Source organism: Salvelinus fontinalis, chromosome 21 (genome assembly GCF_029448725.1).
Source record: "Salvelinus fontinalis isolate EN_2023a chromosome 21, ASM2944872v1, whole genome shotgun sequence".
Classification (NCBI taxonomy): domain Eukaryota; kingdom Metazoa; phylum Chordata; class Actinopteri; order Salmoniformes; family Salmonidae; genus Salvelinus; species Salvelinus fontinalis.
This window is the reverse complement of record NC_074685.1, coordinates 34,588,714-34,606,049: the sequence shown is the minus strand read 5'-3', so window position 1 is coordinate 34,606,049 and position 17,336 is coordinate 34,588,714. Positions and strand designations below refer to the sequence as shown.

The 17,336-nt window shown below is 44.2% G+C and overlaps 1 protein-coding gene across 3 annotated transcripts; it reads left to right on the top strand.

The window, feature by feature from the left end:
• The first annotated feature begins 1,430 nt into the window (after positions 1-1,430).
• lin54 (lin-54 DREAM MuvB core complex component) lies at positions 1,431-16,608 on the top strand. 3 transcript variants are annotated; one of them, XM_055874984.1, is made up of 15 exons: positions 2,775-3,034; positions 3,605-3,676; positions 3,974-4,747; positions 5,464-5,575; positions 5,805-5,917; positions 6,048-6,176; positions 6,850-7,042; positions 7,226-7,299; positions 7,484-7,672; positions 7,755-7,846; positions 8,927-8,998; positions 9,147-9,249; positions 9,462-9,599; positions 10,960-11,162; positions 13,340-16,608. In XM_055874984.1, exons 3-15 carry the CDS (start codon positions 4,007-4,009, stop codon positions 13,533-13,535), a joined length of 2,355 nt encoding a protein of 784 aa, XP_055730959.1. In that variant the 5' UTR covers positions 2,775-3,034; positions 3,605-3,676; positions 3,974-4,006; the 3' UTR covers positions 13,536-16,608. The 3 variants fall into 3 exon arrangements, with proteins under 3 accessions (XP_055730957.1, XP_055730959.1, XP_055730958.1); XM_055874982.1 differs by lacking the exons at positions 2,775-3,034; positions 3,605-3,676 and adding an exon at positions 1,431-1,727; XM_055874983.1 differs by lacking the exon at positions 3,605-3,676.
• Positions 16,609-17,336: the final 728 nt, after the last annotated feature.

The window sequence follows — 17,336 nt, the reverse complement described above, 5'->3', positions numbered from 1 at the left end:
TTGCTGCAACTCGCGTACGGACTTGGGAGAGGTGAAGGTCGAGAGCCGTGCGTCCTCCGAAACACAAACGAACCAAGCACTGCTTCTTGACATAATGCCCACTTAACCCGGAAGCCAGCCGCACCAATGTGTCAGAGGAAACACTGTGCGCCTGGCGACCGTGTCAGCATGCACTGCGCCCAGCCCGCCACAGGAGTCGCTAGTGCGCGATGGGGCAAGGACATCGCTGCCAGCCAAACCCTCCCCTAACCCAGACGACGGCGGGGCAATTGTGCGCCGCACCATGGGTCTCGGATCGTTGCGGCGATGCGTCGCTCCAACAGCACCCTGGAGAGGCACGCTGGGAATAGACGTGCTAAATATTTTTGTGTCCCTGCCTTTAAATTGGGCACTGCTTATCACAGGACGTCATCAGCGCTCACCTAAAAAGCCCATATGCCACTGGTTGAAAGAAAATATTTTTGTTTTGGGTCAGAATTGTGTGAGGTTTTATGTGTTTTTGGATGTGCGCCTTCGTCAGTTTAGCTCAGAAAATCTGTACTCGTCAATATGGTTTATGAGCGGGCCGACCCTGGGCCCATCTCTCTATCTCTGTCACAGAAACAGTGTGGTACAAAAAGCCTGGCGGACCAACAGGGAAGAGAGGTCCCAGAGCCACAGTGTCAAATATGAGGGTATAGTGAATTCAGTGTTTGAGATTTAATGATTACATAAAGACTACTATATTTACATGTTGTCACATCAGCGGTTAAATGTGACCAAATACGTAATTGTTCCTTTATATTCCAAAATATTTTATTTTTGTGCACTTTGCGGTCTTGCTGAGGGTGTGTTCGTAAATTCACTTTAGAGTGACAGAGTGCGCTCAGAGTGCAGTCTGTGCATTCATAAATGCACAGCATTGCCAAGATGGTACATTCCTAAATTCAGAGCGTTTCGCACACTGGAATCTTTGGCAGAGGAGTAGGGTTGATCCGAGTAATCCAAGCACCCAAGCTAACTGTCTAAAGTAGCTACTACCAGACACAAATAAATGAGAGAACACCTCACTGTGGCCATTTTACCAGCCCTAGCAGAGCTGGTTAGGCTATTTTGATGTTATCCAGAGCGTTGGTGACCGTAACTGTGCTGCTGGCAACAATTTAATTTAAGCTTTTTTTGCCAACGTTTACCGACACCGGCTATATTCAACGGGTGTTCAGCGTTCATAAATGCATTTTATTCTGCGCTCTGGCACACTCAGACGAGAGTTGTCTGAAATCGGAGTAGATGGCCACATTGAATTTACGAACACACCCTATAACGTTGGTGACTGTAAGCAGCAATTGCAGCAAGCAGCAATTGAATTACGTTTTTTGTCGAATTTTACTGAAACCCGTCATATTCAACCGGTATTGCGCATTCGTAAATTCATAAATTACTCTGCGCTCTGGCACACTCTGACAAGCGTGCTCAGGAATAGGAGTAGATAGCCAGAGTTAATTTACGAACGCACTCCTTTGTTGTAGCGCTATCGATGACGCGCGGTGTGGTTGTCAAGGAGGGCGTAACATTATTATGGGATGGTAGGGGTGAAATGGTGCTAGGCGCGGTATTTTAAACAATCGTCTACGTTTCTGTGGGTTTTACCGAGATGTTGCTCCGCCTGTACGGAACGGCGAAGGAGTGTGTGCGTTAACACGTTTCGTGTCACCAAAGGTGTTGCACCGAGGGGGAAAACAAGCCACGTAAGAATCTATTCGCTGTGTGAAAGGGGCAAAATAATGTTAGCCAACATGCTAATGAGTTAGCTGATGGCCAGGCTTGCTAGCTAACAGCTGATTATGTCAATTTGGCCAGTTAGCAGACAACAGACAGCTAGCTAGCTGCATAGGAAGATACCTTATGCTAACTTAGCATAGGACTGCTGTTGTAGAAGCGATAGGAAGTTAGAAAACATGCATAGGCACATTTATAACACATTTGTTTACCATTCATTCAAATAAATGTGACTATTATCAACGTTGCATAGCTGCATTTGCTGATGTTTGAGTGACGAAGTTTATTCAGACTAACTTTGTGTGATTTAATATTTAATGACATCAAATGCATTACAAATGCAGCCCGCTAGCTTGTTTCCAGCACCCTGACAAATGGAGAGTAATTTTCTGATTTCGCTCGCCGAGTTTGTTATTAGGGTTTAGCTTGCAGGGGGGTTTGCCACTGCAGTTATCCTGTCTATTCAATTTTGGCTAGCCGGAAAAATACCCTCCTGGTCTGTCTACTGTCTGCTTGGTGAAATGGCTTGAAAGCAGCTGGGGCTTTGACTGTCAAATGGTCTGATGCTCGCCTCGGGCTTAGTTCCTCTAAGGTTGCTTTTCCCCCCAAGGAAAGTCATATCCCCCTTTTATATCAAGGTTTCCGGGGTGTTGTTCTGTGACAAATGACTGTAAAAAGGGTTGTTCTAATGACATTGGATTATTTTACGTTTTAATATTTTTTCCCAAAGCACAAAATAACAGTTCACCACAGTTGATTACCAATGGACAATAATGTAGATGTATTATTCGTGTCGTTATTCACTGTGTAGTTCTACACAGAGTACCATGTAAATATTTACAAGATCATATGGTTTGTAACGTTATGTGACAACCCGGAGTACTCTTTTAAAATGACTGTGTTGCACTACCCGGTAATAATCAATTGCAAACGGTACCACCATTACTTCATTGGTAAACAAGATCCATGGCATGGGCGTTCATCTCTATTGCTATATCTTCCTCTCATCTCTTTAGTTAACTGATGACGAGGTGAAAATGGCGGATCTTTCGAAATCCAACCCCGGCCTGAAAATAGAAACGTAGCTAGCTAGCTGGTCGTTTTCATAGTGCTGCTGCTGTCACCAATTGATGGTTTTGACAGGCTGCTTAGTTGAGAAAACAAGAATCAGGCCCCAAACATATATCTTATAGAAAATTAAGAAGATGAACATCGATACCCCGTAGTTTATCGACTTGTATAGTGTACCATCTGTCTTATTTGGAGTACGGCGGAGGTAGGACAAAGATTGTTATTCTCTTGGATGTCCGAAGCGGCCTAGCCAAGCTAGCTACGTTAGCTAGCTAACTAGCTATCCACACAATCGATGACATGTTAGTTAGCTAGCTAGCTAAATTCAAATTTATACCGTTCGAAATCAGGTGGACTATGTTGCAAAGTAAGCGTTTAATGTAGTATTGCGATCAAAGAGTTCGGGTCATAATGTCGTTACATAAACAAAATGTGGTATTGTTCTTGGTGGCTGACTACACTACCGCATTTAACTAAGCTATCCAACATTTCTAATGCTATTTAAACAGATAATTTATGATTTTATAATTCTGTAACGTCAGATACTTGATGTTCCATTGCCTATGTGTGTACCAACTTTTTCACATCTTATGAAATTCACCGCTGTCTTTGAAACTATTTGGTGGATTTGCTCTTGAGTCTTGCGTTATTGATAGCAGATCTATGCATCTTAATATATTTACTGATGTTACACACTACATGTTTTGGGCTGTATATGACAGTGACATCCTTCAAATCAATAGTGATGGGTTTGCACCTTCTCGTGTCGTTGCAGTAGTGTGTGTGCAACATCCACACCGTTATATGCAAACATCAACACATGTTCATATGCAGAAATTGGAACAAGGTAATTCAGTTTTAGGCATCTCACTTTATTGAACTTTTTTTTTCTAGATCTAAAATACTTTTGCAATTGTTCTTGGTTGCCTATCAATTGCTTATTGGCACCAAGCAGGATCTAAAAACCTCTGGTTGGAAATGCATGTTTTGACTATTTCCCAAAAGTTGCTGCAGCTATTTCTGTAGTTTTTTTGTGTACTGGTACTTTCCTTGATATGAAAGGAAAGTACCAGAAAAGGTGTTTGATGCTTCTAATAAATTATTTGGACTGACATTCTAATGTTCCCCATTTTGTCTCCTGCAGCGACTGATTTGAGCTGAGTGTAAACTTGGAGACATGGACGTGGTGTCGCCAGAGCTGAACATCCTCCTCCCTGACGAGATAATGGACACCGAGGCCATCGTCATGGACGACGACCCCCCTGCAGAGTCCCCTGCAGCCTCTGGCCAATCACAGCCCAGCGACGATGCACCAATCCCCATGGAAACAGATGTTCTCGCCGTCCCAGAGATTGTTAGCCTGTGTTCGGATGCCCCTCCGACCCAGCGGACCCAGGCCCAGACCACCTCCATCACCACAGACTCCACCCTCTGTAGCACCACCTCCGCCACTCAGCTCCTCCTCACCCCATCCATAGCTTCATCCTCCCCCCTTACCCTCCGACCCGCCACAGCATCCACCCTCACCTCCATCACCCTCAAAACCACTACCAGCCCGGGCGGGGTCAGTCTCACCTCAGGGGGCTTACAGAAGCTCTCATCCAACCACCAGATCATCCTCAATAAGGTGGCCTCATTCCCGGGAGCAGACACCACCAGGTCCCCAGGCACTACCACTATCACTCCAGGGGGCCAGAAGTTCATGGTGACGGCTATAGGCAAGTCAGGCCAGTCTATTGTGCTGCAGCTGCCCCACACGGGCTCCAAGCCTGGCTCAGGTCAGGGGGAGGCCAAAGCCCACCCGCAGCATTTCAAGGTGCTGACGATAGGGGGGAGGACAGACATGAAGCCGGTCATGGTGGGGCAGGCGGTCAGTCAGGTGTCCACCCTGCAGGCCCAGCAGCTGAAGACTGTTCAGGTGAGACCTGATACATTTAATAAAATTACAAAAAAATTCTCCCTAATTTCGTGATATCCAATTGATAGTTAGTCTTGTTCCATCGCAGCAACTCCTGTACGGACTCGGAGAGGCGACGGTTGAGAGCTGTGCGTCCTCCGAAACACGACCCTGCCAAGCCGCGCTGCTTCTTGACACAACGCTTGCTTAACCCGGAATCCAGCCGCACCAATGTGTCGGAGGAAACACCGTACACCTGACAAGTGTGCACTGCGCCCGGCCCGCCATAGGAGTCACTAGAGCGCGATGGGACAAGGACAACCCGGCCGGCCAAACCCTCCCCTAACCCGGACGACGCCTCATGGGTCTCCTGGGTCGCGGCCGGCTGTGACACAGCCTGGGATCGAACCAGGAACTGTGGTGACACAGATTGCGATGCAGTGCCTTAGACCGCTGCGCCACTCGGGAGGCCTGATTTGTTTACTTGTTTGTTGACCTGTTTACTTGTTTGTTGACCTGTTTACTTGTTTGTTGACCTGTTTACTTGTTTGTTGACCTGTTTACTTGTTTGTTGACCTGTTAGTCTGTGCTCAGCTGTGTACACATTTTGTAGTGAGGAGATGAATTTAGCCACGGGTTACCTTTTTGGAGGTTTGCTAGTGATTTGGGAAGCTTTATGTGTAGGTCTCTTCGCTGTAGTTCGTACAGTGAAGGTCAATGAATGTATTTGCCAACAGATTGCAAAGAAAACGCAGGTGTCATCAGCTGGACCAATCAAGTTCATCATCACTAAAGCTGTCAACAACAAAGGTCTGACCACCCAGACATCAGTATCCAATGTCATTACAGGTAATCACCGTCACGTGTTTGTCCCATTGACCTCTTCATAGAAAGAATGCTTGGTTTGTAATGTGCCACACGCTCAGGGATAAGCTGTGTAATCATTGAACGTACAGCCGGAGTTATAACTGTGTCATAAGCGCTTTGAGCCATAGAAATGTATGTAGACTTTGATCCCTGTCCCTGGTTCTGACCTCATCGTTGTGATTCTGTGCCCTCCCCCAACCCCACCTCCCAGGTCGAGTCCTGTCCACAAGCAGCCCAGTGACCCCCCCGCGGACCATCACTCTCTCTGAGACACTCAGCTCCAGCAGCAAGATTGCCATCTCCCCCCTCAAGTCACCTAGCAAAGTCAGACATGCTGCCACTCAATCCCTCTGACCCCACTTTGAGTGAGGGAGAGAGAGACCCATTGCGGTTTTCCCCATTTTGCGTTTGGATTTCATGACTAAACCTATACTGTTTTCTTTTTGTGTAACAGTTGACAGTGGTGTCGGTGGCCTCCCAGGTACCCAACTCCCCTCAGAAGTCAGTGTCTCTGCCGCTCAACATGACCCACCTGGGACAGCAGATACTAGTACAACAGTCTACAGCCACCTCTCCAGCCAAGGTAGTCTCCAGCCATTCTACCGCATAGGTAAAACTAACCTCTCTAACAGTTTCTCTGGCCCTCTGGGACCCCAGCCTCAGGACTGCACATTTGTTTGTTCTATTCAAGCGCTGGATCACCTGATTCAACTAGCCAACTAATCACCAAAAAGTAGCCGTTCGTAACCGCTCATAGGAGCATGAGCCTAGTGTCCTGTCCATTACTCCCCCTGGACAGGACACTAGTCTATCGCAGGGCCATCTCCTTAATGCTGAGTGCCAAGCGGAGACGCATTGCTTCCTATCTTAACTTTGGTGTGACTCGGGCCGGGGATCGTACTCCTAACCTTCCAATCTCACGGCGGATACTCGCTAATACGGCCTATTTATCGCCATACCTCCTTACTCCGTTTGCACACACTGTATATAGGTTTTTCTGTTGTGTTATTGACTGTACTTTTTGTTTATCCTATGTGGTAACTCTTGTGTTGTTTTTTTGTCGCACTGCTTTGCTTTATCTTGGCCAGGTCCCAGTTGTAAATGAGAACTTGTTCTCAACTGGCCTACCTGGTTAATTAAAGGTGAAAAAAAATACTCTAACCACAAGGCCGCCAAGTTAATCACCAAGCCCTTGATAATTTGAATCAGGCATGCTACTGCTGACCCTGACCATTTTCCCCCTCCTCTCCTCACAGCCCATGAAGCCGGTGCAGACTGTGACGGTGGGCGGCCCCCAGTTTAAGACCATCTTCCCCCTGTCCACCTCGTCCAACGTGCAGCAGATCCAGGTGCCAGGCAGCCGCTTTCACTACGTCAGGCTGGTCACTGCCACCACGGGCAGCAGCACGGGACAGGCCGGCAGCCACTGCACCAACTCATCCATGACCGGTAGGAGACAGACTCACCATCCATAGCACTTTGTAACATCTGTTGATGTAAAATTACGATTGATTGATTGACCATCCACAGAGACTGGCAGGGGTAGTCTTTTAGGTCCAAACAGAGCCATAATATAGAGAAGCATTTACCATAGTGTGCTGGTATTTCATATGACCTCTCTTCCTTCCACAGCCAAGCCCATGGTGGTCAACACAGCCCAAGTCAGGATGTCTGTCCCCATCATCTCAGCACAGACCATGAAGCAGGTGAAACACACACAGACACACACACAGACACACACACAGACACACACACAGACACACACACGTTACTTACAGATGGAATTGTTCCCTTACTCATTAATTCACTTGGCCACAACAGCTACAGACATGCACTCTCAATTAATATAGTGTAATTTAACCCTCCTTCATTACTCTCCCCCTCTCTCAGGTGGTGCCCAAGCCCCTGACGTCATCGGGCCAGGTGCTGACAACCCAGACCCAGCAGAGGTTGATCATGCCCGCCACGCCACTGCCCCAGATCCAGCCCAACCTCACCAACCTACCCCCGGGCACCGTGCTGGCGCCTGGGTCTGGGAACATGGGCTATGCTGTGCTGCCCGCACATTATGTCACACAGGTATAGGGCTGGGTTGTGTGTTGGAGGCATTTTAAATGTATGTGTGTGTCCGTGTTCTCACGTCTCTCTCGCTCCCGTTCAGCTCCAACAGTCTGCGTATGTGACTTTGGCCAGCAGCTCTGGGTTCCCCACCCCTACAGGCATCCAGACTCAGGCCAGACTGCCTCTCAATGGGTGAGCACAGCAAAGCATCACACAGTGGAAATCTCCAACTGGATATGACCTGTGCTTTGATTGGAAAGAAGTCCTTGTCAGTAAAAATGCGGTTTGCGATCAAGCACTTTGTTTTAATGTTTGAAATGTTTATTTATTTACAGAGCTCCAAAAGTGAAATGACACTGACTATGAGGCTAAAGTGCACTGTCAGCTTTAATTTGAGGGTATTTTCAAAATTACAATGCTTTGTACAGAGTCCCTTCATTTTATAGGACCAAAGTATTGGAACAAATTCACTTATGTGCATTAAAGTAGTACAAATTTCAGTATTTGTGATCCCATATTCATAGCATGCAATGACTACATGAAGTGGGGGACACGACAAATTTGTTGGGTGCATTTACTGTTTACTTTGGTTGTGTTCCTTTTTTTCCCCTCTTTTTTTCTCCAATCGAAATGAATGGTAAATAATGTATTGTGCCATTTTGGAGTCACTTTTATTGGAAATAAGAGTATAATGTTTCAAAACACTTCTACATGAATGTGGATGCTACCATGATTGCAGATAATCCTGAATGAATCGTGAATAATGATGATCATACCCCCAAGACATGCTAACCTCTCACCATTACAGTAACGGGAGTTTGGCATATATTTTCTTTTGGGGGGGGGGGGGGGGGGGGGGGCTTATGATATTTGTGTGTGTAACTTTTTCGCTCTTCATTATTCAGGATTATCTGTAATCATGGTAGCATCCACATTCGTGTCGAAGTGTTTAGAAACATATTCTATTCTTATTTAGAATTTAGTCATTATATCATTTCAAATCCGAAGTGCAGGAGTACAGTGGCAAAACAACAACAAATGTTTCACGGTCCCAATACTTGTGGAGCTCACTGTATTTCATGTTTTGTTGTCACATATGCTGGATAGGTGTAGTGAAATGTTGTTTTACAGGGTCGGCCACAGTAGTACGGCGCCCCTGGGTCAAATCGGGCTTAAGTGCCTTGCTCAAAGGCACATCGACAGGTTTTTATGACAAGGTTGTTATAAAGTCAATGCGCTGACTAATCATGCGCGTATTCCTTCCTCCCACAGTTTATCAACATCAGACGCTGCCTCCAGACCACGGAAGCCCTGCAACTGCAACAAGTCTCAGTGTCTCAAACTGTATGTACTATAACTTACAGGGAGCTCCAACACACTCTGTTCATGTGTAACAGAATTCCTGCTTTAAAAAAAGAAAAGTCCTGTATTTAGAGTGTAGACGTCATGGAGATGGGCATAACCTCTGAATGTGGTCTTGCTCTCTCTGCAGGTACTGTGACTGCTTTGCCAACGGGGAGTTCTGTCAGAGCTGTAACTGTACCAACTGCTTCAACAACCTGGAACACGAGACCGAGCGAGCTAAAGCCATCAAGGTGAGGAACGGGCCGCCACCACAAGACAAGTCAGATTTGACTCGACTCTGTCACCTTATCTGTCTTGGTTGTTGTGTGGAGAAAAGCTTTGCATGGCTAATGTACTCCTTGATTAGTGTTATCACTTGGTCTTGTGTTTAAAAGTAACCATCAGTTGTATCTGACTACTTGTGTAAAGAGTTGTTTTAAAAGGGTTGTATTATTTCCCCCAGGCGTGTCTGGACCGTAACCCGGAGGCATTCAAGCCGAAGATCGGTAAAGGTAAAGAGGGCGAGTCGGACCGCAGACACAGCAAAGGCTGCAACTGTAAACGCTCAGGCTGCCTGAAGAACTACTGCGAGTGTTATGAGGTGGGCCTCCATCTCTCTCTCTCTCACCGACACGCCTGTCCTTCTACGGGTGGACGTTAAAGTTGTATTCTATACTGTTCTATTCCATCTTACTTTCACTTGTCCAATCTTTTGATATCACTGTAGATAAAAGGTAGGAAATAATGTGAAGACTAGTATTGTGGCGGTCATGACATTTTGTCAGCCTTTAACTGTCATGCAAATAACTGCCGGTCTCACAGTAAATTGACCGTTAATTAACATAAACGCACTTAGCATCTCCGGGCTTTCACGCATAACCTACAAGTCACTGATGCAGACCTTTTTAGAACATATACATTTTAAGAATTTGTAATGTTTTTTTTGCAGGGGGGGTCGCATTGAAAGGCATGCGCTCTGCTCTGTTTCTTGCGCAAGCTGCACACACTTCCTCAGTCTCTCATTTACAATTTGACAAGCACTTGATAATATTCTCACCCATCAGACTATTCTTAATTGAATCTATTCTTTCTTTCTTTGTTTTAGAATTGCCCACAAAAAAAAAACATCATCCGTAACCTGCAAATGGAGGTTACGTTTTTAATATACCAGGTGGTTGTAAAGCAGATTTATGTGCTTAATTTTAAGAATTGAGCCATAAATATAGCAGCACGAGAAAGCTGGGATCCTCTTTTAAATAGCGGCCAGTCAAAACTCTGTTTTCACACGATTGCGCAATGGCTGCTTATAAGATCACATGTTTCATTAGGCTATGGGCTCTCCAACCCTGTTTCAGAGGTCCAGCAGGTGATCCTATTCCGCTCAAACTCTGAATGCCAGGGCTCTCATGAAGTGTTTGGTTTGATTTTCGATGGCATTTGCATTGATGTCAGAGTAATTTGATTTTTTAAATTTAACCTTTTATTGAACTATGCAAGTCAGTTTAAGAACAAATTCTTATTTACAATGACAGCCTACCCCGGCCAAACCTGGACGACGCTGTGCCAATTGTGCGCCGCCCTATGGGATTCCCAATCACGGCCGGATATGATACAGCCTGGATAATGGAGTGCTGAGTACGAGACCATTAGCGACTGGCCATTAGCAAGTTTGGTAGGCTACTAATGACCATCAGCGGCATCAGTGCGCCTTGGAGTTGCCTGGTTATCGTGACTCAACGGTCACATAGAATTTGACTGCGGTCATGACTCGTGACTGGCGATAACACGGTCACTGTAACAGCCCGAGTGAAGACCTTACTTGTCCGTAAGGGGTCGGTGTGGGCGCATGGCTTTTGTTCCAGCCAAGCAGTAAAACCAAGCCGTAACCTAATTCAGATTCCCCACCCCTGGTTGACCTGATGGAGACGCAGCCTTACTGTTTCTTCTTCTCTCTCTGCCAGGCCAAGATCATGTGCTCGTCTACCTGTAAGTGTGTGGGCTGTAAGAACTTTGAGGAGAGCCCTGAGAGGAAGACTCTGATGCACCTGGCCGACGCAGCTGAGGTCAGAGTTCAACAGCAGACGGCAGCCAAGACCAAGCTGTCGTCGCAGATCTCGGACCTGTTCACAAGGACCACCCCGGCCATCACCAGCGGAGGGGGGAGGTAAAGACTGACTCTGGACTCGCTCTCTCCAGCCTCACCTTCCTAGATTCACCCTCTCGCTTCTCACTTGGGTTGCAAAGGAAGGGTATTTTACTGGAAACTTTCTAAGTTTACCAGTAAACTACCAGATTTTTGTTATCTTTCAAGGATTTTATGTAATCTATCGAAAAACATCTAGTGGCCCTTTTTGGTACTTCAGACTATCATAGTCTGTAATAGTCTCCGGCCCTCTGTGTAGTTTTATCACATGTAAAATATATGAAATAAGATAATTACGTACAGTACTAGTCAGAAGTTTGGACACATCTACTCATTCCATGTTTTTTTTCTTTGTTTTTACTATTTTCTACATTGTATAATAATAGTGAAGACATCAGAACTATGAAATAACACACATGGAATCATGTAGTAACCAAAAAAGTGTTAAACAAATCAAAATATATTTTATATTTGAGATTCTTCAAATTAGCCACCTTTTGCCTTGACAGCTTTGCACACTATTGGCATTCTCTCAACCAGCTTCATGAGGTAGTCACCTGGAATGCATTTCAATTTAACAGGTGTGTCTTGTTAATGTTTATTTGTGGAATTTCTTTCCTCCTAAATGGCTCAAGTGCAATCAGTTGTGTTGTGACAAGTTAGGGGTGGTATACAGAAAATAGCCCTATTTGGTCAAATACGAAGTCCATATTATGGCAAGAACAGCTCAATTAAGCAAAGAGAAACAACAGTCCATCATTGCTTTAAGACATGAAGCTTAGTCAATCCGGAAAATGTCAAGAACTTTGAACGTTTCTTCAAGCGCAGTTGTAAAAACCATCAAGTGCTATGATGAAATTGGCTCTCATGAGGACCGCCACAGGAAAGGAAGACCCAGAGTTACCTCGGCTGATAAGTTCATTAAATGACCAGCCTCAGAAATTGCAGCCCAAATAAATGCTTCACAGAGTTCAAGTAACAGACACATCTCAAAATCAACTGTTCAGAGGAGACTGCGTGTATCAGGCCTTCGTGGTCGAATTGCTGCAAAGAAACCACTACTAAAGGACACCAATAAGAAGAGACTAGCTTGGGCCAAGAAACACGAGCAATGGACATTAGACCGGTGGAAATCTGTCCTTTGGTCTGATGAGTCCAAATTTGAGATTTTTGCTTCCAACCTCTGTGTCTTTGTGAGATGCCAAGTAGGTGAACGCATGATCTCTGCATGTGTGGTTCCCACTGTGAAGCATAGAGGAGGAGGTGTGATGGTGCTTTGCTGGTGACACTGTCAGTGATTTATTTAGAATTCAAGGCACACTTAACCAGCATGGCTACCACAGCGTTCAGCGATATGCCATCCCATCTGGTTTGTGCTTAGTGGGACTATCATTTGTTTTTCAACAGGACAATGACCTAAAACACACCTCTAGACTATAAGGGCTATTTGACCAAGAAGGAGAGTGATGGAGTGCTGCATCAGATTACTTGGCCTCCACAATCACCCAACCTCAACCCAATTGAGATTGTTTGGGAGGAGTTGGATCACAGAGTGAAGAAAAAGCAGCCAGCAAGTGCTCAGCGTATGTGGGATCTCCTTCAAGACTGTTGGAAAAGCATTCCAGGTGAAGCTGGTTGAGAGAATTCCAAAAGTGTGCGAAGCTGTCATCAAGGCAAATGGTGGCTACTTTGAAGAATCTCAAATATGAAATATCTTTTGAAATGTTCAACACATTTTTGGTCACTCCATGATTCCATATGTGTTTTTTCATAGTTCTGATGCCTTCACTATTATTCTACAATGTATAAAATAGTAAAAATAAAGAAAAACCCTTGAAAGGAGTAGGTGTGTCCAAACTTTTGACTGGTACTATGTGTGTGGTGTGTGTGTGGTGTGTGTGTGAAAATAATACTATATATGAATACTTTTTTGGGTTATTCCTGTATAAATTACCAAAGTTATTGCTATAGATTTTCTTTTAATTTGCCAAATTACTGACGATTCTGGTAACTTTGGTAAATTACTGTTAGCTTTGCAACTTCTCACCCCCTCTCCTCCACCCATCCTCTCTAGATGTATTCTGTGTAGCCTCAACCCCTCTCGCTACCCCCTCTTCAGCCTATCCTGCTTTGTACTCCCACTCTATGCTGTGTATCTTGTGGTAGAACAGTGGCTGATCTCATCCTCTCTCCACCAGGATGCCCTTTACATTTGTGACGAAGGAGGTGGCAGAGGCCACGTGTGAGTGTCTGCTGGAGCAGGCTGAGCAGGCAGAGCTGATCCAGCAGCCCCAGGCCACCGCAGAGAGGATGATCCTGGAGGAGTTTGGACGCTGCCTCATGAGGATCATCAGCTCAGCGGGCAAGACGGACTGTCCCTCCATCAACTGCTAGGCCAGGTCCATGGGTTCGCTGTCTGTATGTCTCTCACCCAGCCCAGTGAAAACTAGTGCTGGGAGACTAGAAGGGAATAGTGGCCTCCTCTCTCCCCCAGCTTGAGAGCTAAACATTAGGACTGGTGAGTGGTAGTGGTCCTTGGTTTCTCTGCCTCCCGGGCTGGTTAGCTAGCCGCCCAGTCTCAGAGATGAGCAGTGGGTCTGGGAGATGAGGGGAGTCGGCCCTGGGCGCCGTCTCTCTCGCCCACCCTCTGGGCAAAGCATTGGGAAAGGAGTGGACTGTCTGTCTGCGCCACTTACTGCTAGCCATGCCCATGTGCTTTCTCTCCCATCCCCATAGTGCTAGCATTGGATAGGGTGGAGAGTGGTGCACAGTCCCGTCAATTGTTAGCTAGCTAGACCCAGCCACCACCAGGAGGCAAGGACAGTACTGAGCACTGCTTACCTTTTACCCACCCTCATAGATCTAGTGTTGGGAGGACATGAATTTCTCTGGAGCTGGTGCTTCTCCTTCACAGTTAGTGGGAATAGCCTTTGCATAGCCTTGGCTGAAGGAAGGGGCTGTCCCCATGCCCCCAGCCTCCGTGAAAAAGTAAGGATTGTGGGAGAGACTCGCCTGAGAAAGAGGTGCAAAGGGGAACAAACAAATGTTTTTGTGTTTTGTGAAGGGGAGTTGTTTTAGATAATAGGATTTTTAACATTTTTATCTTTTTTTATCACATTTATTTTCTCCATCTTATTATGGCTCTGTTTGCATATGTCCCTCTTTTTCACCCTCCCCCTCTGTTTTAATCATTTCTGAGGGTTCTGGATGCAGACGAGGAAAGAAGGGTCACATTCTGACTGCCTTATACAGGTAGTAGCCCAGGTTCTAATCATGATGGCCATCTCTCTACAGTAACTACAGTAACTGGCTCTACAGTAACTAGCAAGATATGCTCTTGTTACCCACTATTTATTTTCTTCAACCTCTGTTTCAGCTTGTGCTCAGAGCTTCGCAAAATATCTAGGAACAACTAACAAATTCCCACTTTGACTTTTATCACAGATTAGGATTCCATTTGCCATTTTTTAAACAACTAAATAGTATGTATTTTGGTATGGGGGGTTTGTTCAATTGGGGGGGTACTGTTTCTGACACATTCAGGTAGAGTAAGGTTTCACAATATCAAATCCAAGTTATTTGCCCTACTAAAGTGCTTATGGTACTCTAAATTCATTGTCAGGGTATGAAAGTTGTCCACTTTATTAGGGAAATATGAATATTGGATGCTAGGTGCCCCTTTTATTTTTTTTTACTACTTTGTGAATATCAATTTGCCTCGTTCCAAACGCATGGAGAACAGCACACACATGCACGTTGGATAACCGTCAAGAACCAGCGGTAGATTGTTCGATTGGATAATTAATCTAGTCATAGTATCACTATGTCCGAAGCACTGCAACTATTTTAGCTTTGCAGAGTGCCTTTATGCTACAGTAAGCTGTTGCTTGGTAGCTTTGTGCTTTACTAAGTCATCACGGATTACCAGGCAACACATGAATTGGCCTCTTGTGTGTCGCACTGTAATGCTACTCATCAAGTGTTTGTGTTCAACAGCATTTGGGTCGTGTTTTGAATGAAGAAAGTGATGTTTTTAAGACCCTTTTGGGTCAGTTATTTCCCTACTCACAAAGCCAATCCCTTTCTATATGTGTTGAGTGTATTGGGACCGTGCGTTTAAAAAAAAATACTGTTATTAGTTATTGTAGCCTTATTTCCCCCCAGGATACCTTTGCCTTACGTTCTCCACTCTGCTCAGGGCATTGAAGGACTTTTACTACGTTGTCTGTCTATTGTTCTTTACTGCAATGTTATTGAAGACACACGTTTAAAAAAAAAAAAAAAAAAAGAAGAAAAAACCTCCAAGCAGGCGTTTGACAAATGACCCTTGTCCAAACAGAGGACCTTTGTGTGTGTCATGTTTTTCACCATAAGAGATTGAGTAAGACCATGTTATACACCATCACACATGCTTTTCAAAGTTTGTAATCATCCCTATGCACTGAAAACGTTGTTTATTGCATGGGTGACCTTGCTGGATGCTGAAGTATTACAAAATTGCTGTACAGCAGCATCAACAATTGGTCTGTGTGTTTGAATGACATGATGCATCCCAAATAGCTTTATTCATACGAGAAAATGAACATTTCTCATGCCTGTTCAGGAGGGTGCAATGTTACAGAACGTTCAGATAGAAATGGATCGTGTAGAAAAACGATACAATGGTATTTTAGGTAGAGGATTGGAATTGTATGTTCTGTTTTGCATGTCTATCTGCAACGTTTGTCTCACCTCATTGAATACACCCCTAGTATCTGTTGTCATCCCACAAAGTGGGACATTTTCAAAGGGCTTCCAATAGAGGAGCACAACCAGAACCCTGTGATGGTGCTAAACTTACTACGTCAATCTGATGGGGAAAGTTAGGGAATAATTTGTTTTAGATAGTCTTCTCACGAAGTGAGACATTTAACAGAATTAATCAATCAAGCTAAACTGCTAAATTGTGCTCTGTTGGAGAACAGAAAAGTTTCTAACAAATCTAGATATTTCAGGAGAAACTTAACCTAACCCATGAAACTTGGTAGTAATAAATGTACACTAAACAAAACAATGGACCTTAAAATGTTTGCAATAACAGGCTTTTTTTTTTTTGTGAGGGAGTCTGTACTGAACTGTGTAAATCTGCACCTCCATGTTTCAAAGACCATGTGCAATGGATCTGTAGTACTCCTCTGTATTCCGGTTGGTTGATTGTATATGTTACGTGACCATTACCTGTATTACTTTCTAGGTGAAATCAAGTTCTTAAAAAAGAAAGTTTTTTTGTTTTTGTCACCGTTCTTGTAAACATCTTTCTGTCAAGAATTATTTATCTCACGTTATCCTCATGATTATAACACAGTATCACACAGAATTAAAGTACTTTTTTATTTTCAGATTTAAAGATTTATATTCAGTAAAGCGTATGTAAGATGTTGACTGTAATGTAAGCGAAGTATGAAGCAAATTAAATTTATACATTTAAGTATGAATTTCCTTCTCAATTGGTACACTAAATTGCATTAATATTTTACAAACAAATGCATAAGCCTGTTGGATATTGTGTCAGATCTCTGATATAACACTATTTTCTGATTTCAGATCAGTTTATTTTATTTTTATTTTTACAGTGAAATGAGGTTGATTTGCAAGCGATTTAAACCTATACATTAACACTTTTGTAATTGTAACGCTATTATAGATGTCCATATTTGATATATTTATTTTATAAGTTGTCAGCAGACATCTTATTGAAGTCCTGCCTTTCTCTTGTATTTCCCACACTGCTTTGCGGTGTACATAAAAGGCGTGCGCAAATTACCACCACGAGGTCTGGTCATTTCACTTTGGTTAATAGCACAGTGAAAGTCTAGCAAGTCGTGTGACATCGATGCAAAAGAAATAATGATTATATTGAAGAATGTTTTGATAAAGAAACGACTTCGTCATTTGTTGGCGAGATGATGACTGGATATTTGATGCAGATCTTGCAGTAAGTTGTCTTCAGTCCTCTAATAGCATACCTAGCTACTGCTAACATATGCCGATAGTTAGTAGCTTGCTATCTTTAGCCTGTGTTAACTATTGGCTATAACGATCAGAGATTATTATCCCTTGTCCGATGATTTAAATCTTTGCTGTTCACATCATGAACCTCTGTGATTACATATTTTTTTACAACTATGAGGACTCGTAACTAGCTTAAAATGGTGT